This window comes from Glandiceps talaboti, chromosome 11 (assembly GCF_964340395.1).
Source record: "Glandiceps talaboti chromosome 11, keGlaTala1.1, whole genome shotgun sequence".
NCBI classification, from domain to species: Eukaryota; Metazoa; Hemichordata; class Enteropneusta; family Spengelidae; genus Glandiceps; species Glandiceps talaboti.
This window is the reverse complement of record NC_135559.1, coordinates 11,875,325-11,881,275: the sequence shown is the minus strand read 5'-3', so window position 1 is coordinate 11,881,275 and position 5,951 is coordinate 11,875,325. Positions and strand designations below refer to the sequence as shown.

The 5,951-nt window shown below is 35.1% G+C and overlaps 1 protein-coding gene across 1 annotated transcript; it reads left to right on the top strand.

Moving 5' to 3' along the window:
* Positions 1–206: 206 nt before the first annotated feature.
* LOC144442027 (uncharacterized) lies at positions 207–5,714 on the top strand. The gene is made up of 5 exons (XM_078131299.1): positions 207–418; positions 773–823; positions 2,186–2,256; positions 4,334–4,468; positions 5,556–5,714. Exons 2-5 carry the CDS (start codon positions 802–804, stop codon positions 5,712–5,714), a joined length of 387 nt encoding a protein of 128 aa, XP_077987425.1. The 5' UTR covers positions 207–418; positions 773–801.
* The last annotated feature ends 237 nt before the right edge of the window (positions 5,715–5,951 follow it).

The following is a 5,951-nucleotide window of genomic DNA, read 5'->3' as shown; positions in this document are numbered from 1 at the left end:
CAACCATGTCTAGACTCTATTTTCTTTGCCTCGGTAAATATGATACATACACGCCCCCAAAAGTGTCCTGTCAAATCCAGTAGACCGTCTCGAAGCTGTACTAACGACCTTCTACTAACGAATTGTTCAATATTTATACATTGACTGAGTTTTCTTCTTTGATAAAGGCGATTTTAGAGAAGCAATGGATATTTCGTTTCACCATAATACGTCACCCAGCATTGGAACCTTCATTATAGTGGCATCAATAAATGTATATGTTTCGATTGTCTTCAATACACAAAGTTGCCAGCATTTAGAGGATAAGAAATATACAGTCTACATAATTTCGACTTCATATGTAAGACCCATGCCACTCATGTAAAATACTGTAACTACACTATAGAGTGTGCACAACACCTGGGCGTGTATTTACAAGGTTTGTAAGATACGTCTTATTGATTTACTTTCACCTTTGCAACGGTACAAAAAAGAGCAATGAAATAGGATAAAATATACAGACAACGAACATGTACACATGACCATACAGAATAAAAAAACCCACATGAAACAGGAATGACACTCCACACTTTACCTTGTCTAATATGGCATTATCAACAAGCAAATAATATAGTAAAGGCAATACTAGTAAGCACACGTACGAAAGACAAATCTGTCAAAAAGTCGATCCCTTATGACAGGTCATTAATTATCGTTTCTGTCAGACATCGACAACAGGCCCATTTCAAACTCATAACGGACCGACTCTTTATTTCTATTTCCTCGTACAAAGACAAGCAAGTAGTTCACCAATCTGAAGACATGGCAGATCATAACAATACAAGTAAGCAAATTATGTTTTATATTTCTCATCTTCGTAACTTTTTACCAAAGGCCAACTTTTAACAATCATGTTTCCAAAACATTTCACATTTTTAAAAGGGCAATGACAGCGTGTGTATTTACACAGTGCAGATTGTGAAACCGTGACGTAATCTAAAAACACCAATGAATTATACAGCCGTGATACAACAAAACGTGGGCAGCTATGAAAAAAGAATCACAGATTTGAACAAATGTGAATAAGAATGAGCTTGAGGCTGTAGCTGATGTTATTACATTATATGGCAATATTGGCATTCTATCAGAGTTGCAATTAAGGTTACTAATAACCAATTTGCCAGGATTATTTACTGCTCTTATTGTCCACTTTGATAGTCGTTCGTTTTCACTAAAACATTTACTATATTATATGTGGGCTTACAGCTAATTTCAAAATACCACTCAATGACCCTGTTTCTCTGAAATCAATAAGATTCTGTGTATTCTACACATTAATAGCAGGACGGTACGGTGGCTTGTTAGGGCCATTGGGTGATTTTGAATTTCCAACGTTTGTACTCATGAATTTCTCTGTTGATTTTCAAAGTCCAAAACTTAAAAAGAAATGTTTAAAATACAAAATCACAAAGAAACAAAGTGAAAATATCGGAAATTAAACACTGAAAATGTGTAAAATACAAAATCAAGAAAAATAAAGTGAAAATGTCAGAAATTCAAAATCAATGTAAAATAACTGCCACCATGGTAGAAATTATTTTCCAAAACCAAACATATTAGAATGTTGAACTTGTTCGTAAACATCTGAATCATTAGTATTAACAGCATTGAATGAGAGATTGAGATCAAGCAAGTGGAACCATATCTAAATAATCCACAGTGGAAATTATTTTACGTTGATTTTGAATTTCTGACGTTTTCACTTTATTTTTCTTGATTCTGTAGTTTACACATTTGCCGTTTTGAATTTTTGACATTTTCACTTTGTTTCTTTGTGAGTTTGTATTTTAATTCATGAGTGAAAGCGATGGAAATTCAAAATCACCCAATGGCACTAATAAGCCACCGTAGGATGGCTATATATATATATTTAGTCTGAATAAAGTAAACCATTTAAACAAACAACATAATGCAGACACATAGGTGCTAATGTTTTCACGTCTGCATTTGATGTTTGCATGGTCGCACGTCAGTTCATTTCAGTTAGACAAAATGTTGCAAGAAACTGTATTCAGTCAATCTTGTTATCTTAACGCGTAGTATATGTAGTAGTGCCTTTTGTGTGATTGTTTTCAAAGAGTGCGGTTGAACTGTATTTGATATCCACTGTAGGACTTCATAAGTTCACGTATGTCTCTCACCCTAGGTGATTTGGTCAAATGCGAGTTGCTATCATATACAACATTACACGTTGCCGCTATGCCTCAATCACATAAGGTAGGTATTTTGTCACCCTGTAATTCTAACAGTGTGGGTAATGAAAATTTTGTCTTGGATCAGTGTTATAACATTTAAAGTATTGAACAAGAAGTAAAAGTCAGGTCATGACCTTTCCTTTGACGATAACAGTTTATATTTACTTTCTTAAACTGCTGCACGTTGAAAACGTAGCGCCCGATGTCATGATCTCCCATCAATCTTAAAATGCACCTGTCGTACTGCCACGACCTGTCCGACATACCTTTCACGAGTAAAAATATTCTACATTAGGTGTCAACACTTCTATTCTGCACTTGTCACAGTTATCATAAGTTTTCGAATTGCATGCTGACCTATTAATATGCTAGTGATGTAAGTGTATAGCAGTTATTTTCATCATATTGGAGAGTAGAGTTATATACAAACTGTACGGGAAACCTTGCTTAGGGTTACGTTGGATAGTCAAGACCCATTTATATTATGGAAAGAAACTTTATCTCAATTCATCTTTCCAAATTAATGAATGTTAATATTTGTCTACGCTTCAGTAGAACATTACCACCGACGGATTCCTAATGTTGACCCTGGAGGGGGGAGGTTGAGGAGAAAATATATTGGTCAACATTTTTTAGCAGCGCCGCTCCCCCCCCCCCTCTGCGCTCTCAAAAATTCATTCCCCTCCCCTAAATAAACCCATAGCCCCCAAGCTATGTAGAGATTTTTATGTGTGCAATTATACATTATCCCCCCCCCCCCCATTTGTAGATGTACAATTGTATGGTTCACTGCATTAAAAATTAAGAGTGGTAAACAACTTCATGACACTTTTGTACAATAGATGTGTGATTTTTTTACAACGATTTCATTTGCTTATTATTCTTTTATATATTGTTTCCTTTTTTATTTGCTTTTTAAAAAAATATCTTTTCCCTACACGGTGTCATGTAATAAAGTAATTATTTGAAAAGCTGGTGTTATGGGTTTTTTCTCGATCAATTTTAACCACTTTTTGAGCTGGTTGTAATAAACCAACTTTACTATGACTACCTTATTAGATATTTATGACTTTGTTCTACTGAGCAACCTCAACCGATGACCCTTCAAAAATGTTACCCTTCCTCGTCCCACTCACCATGAGAAGACTCTCTCTCTCTCTCTCTCTCTCTCTCTCTCTCTCTCTCTCTCTCTCTCTCTCTCTCTCTCTCTCTCTCTCCCCTCCCTCCCTCCCTCCCTCCCTCCCCTCTCTCTCTCTCTCTCTCTCTCTCTCTCTCTCTCTCTCTCTCTCTCTCTCTCTCTCTCTCTCTCTCTCTCTCTCTCTCTCTCTCTCTCTCTCTCTCTCTCTCTCTCTCTCTCTCTCTCTCTCTCTCTCTCTCTCTCTCTCTCTCTCTCTCTCTAGTTCTAATTATGAGCAAAATTTAAGTGACCCCATCCCTCTTCAGAAAACCAGAATTGTCTTGTCACCAACTAATAAAGTTCAGTAATGTTGTAGGCACGGTGTCTGTCTGTTTGTTTGTCTGTCTGTCTATCTGTGTGTGAATGACAAACTCGGCCGATTGCCTTGGTATTTACGGTGTCTAGTTTGGAAATTGTTCAAAGCGAAATCATTGCATCACAGATGTGTAATTTGGGTCAAAACATTTGGTGGGAATATTCTTAAGTGTATTAAGATTAAGATTACGTCATTACATAATGATCCCATTAGTGATATACAAATTAGGGATAAAAATGTAAAAAAAAATCTGTAATACCGTTACAGATATGCAAACTAGGGCTAAAACAAAACCTTTATTTTTTATGTAAACATTATTTTAAAATATGTAAATGACCCTACCAACAAGCCCACAGCAACAGGTAAACAATGACGTATAATGCCATGTATGTATGTATGTATGTATGTATGTACGTATGTATGTATGTATGTATGTATGTATGTATGTATGTATGTACGTACGTGTGTGTGTGTGTGTGTGTGTGTGTGTATGTATGTATGTATGTATGTATGTATGTATGTATGTATGTATGTATGTAAACATGCATGCATGTTTTAATATTATTTTCCATAATATTGATATGTGAGTAAATTTATTACCTACAGGTGGTAGCAAGACCTACCCGTAGGTTCCAAATGAACATTAGAGGACTACCAAAGGATTACATGTTTTGGTCCTTATTCAATTGTGTGTGTTGCTGCTGGTTACTTGGAGCATTTGCCATTAAAAAATCATTTGAAGTAAGTCAGCCATATTTGATTCTAGTATTTGTTAATGAACATTTTCGATGGATGCTCCTTTCTTAGAAACTAATAAGAAAAACTAATTGCCTGTGCATGAATGCAAATCATGTACATAGGAATTTGCACATGATACTGACTGTTGGTAAAAATGCTCTACCCGATATTGAGGGGTATATGGATAAGAATGGCTTTTTATTTTGGATTTATAAGGATTAACCAAATATAACTATATATGTTTTCGTATTTGAAAAAAAGGAAACAATATGGAGAGACTAAGTCCACATTTGCAACTTTAAAAAATAAGAAACTCAAGTCTCAGTAGTTGCTATTGTTTATACAAGAAACAATTCGTAAGTTAACTGCGTAATGACAAAGAATCACTAAACAGAGACCAGTATGCACGTCACAATACAGAGAAAATGTCATTATTTGTGTTTACTTGTGAATAAAGTGATTAACTTTTTTAAACCAAGTTTTCTACGAACCACTTCTGAACGTACAACAACAAACCTTCTACGAATTTTTTAGCATCTTGCAATCATTGAATAACAACCATGGACTTGGGCTATGTTGTTTCATATTAAGTTTCATCTTAACCAAAAAAGCAGAGTAAAGTTGTATTACCTATTCACAATCCTACTGGCAAATAAATACGCTATTTTGACCATAATATGGCTTTTTCAATAACATACCACCCTGAAGGTACAAAGCTTCTATTGTGGCCAGAATGTTTGTACGGTATGCCGAATGAAGTCTACCCTATGTTTCTTAATTTCTATCTAATTATTACGATTTTCCGTCACTTAAATTTCCAAAATGTAAGAGTGGGGCCTTACCTTTATCATACAATTTTTTACTCTTATTTTTTCTCTCGTATTGCCCAATATGGTGAATTTCATCTAATTTGCAAGTAACCCATATATTCCTATCAAAGGCGATGACAAAATTGCAAGTGTATACTTAATTAGGCATAGAAATGTCAAACTTGTTTATCACGAACAATCTACTACATGGACATGATTACGACACTGTTTTTGTTTATTATGTAATAATTGTTATATATTTTTTTTTAACTTGTTGTCAGGTTCAGACTGCCCTTTTAGAAGAGGATCTGCAGCAGGCAATGAAAGCATCAGAAAAGGCGAAGCGCATAAACATGTTTATCACCGTAAGCGGATGCCTCACCTTAGTCACCTTTATCGCGGTTGTATTTGCTACAGGCTTTTATTACAAAAGAATATAAAGACACGTGTATGCCACTACAATAAAGATGTATACATTGTTGTAATCTGCCACAATCAAAGTGTATACATTGTTGTAATCTGCCACAATCAAAGTGTATACATTGTTGTAATCCACCACAATCAATATGTATACATTGTTGCAATCTACCACAATCAAAGTGTATACATTGTTGTAATCCACCACAATTAAAGTGTATACATTGTTGTAATCCACCACAATCAAAGTGTATACATTG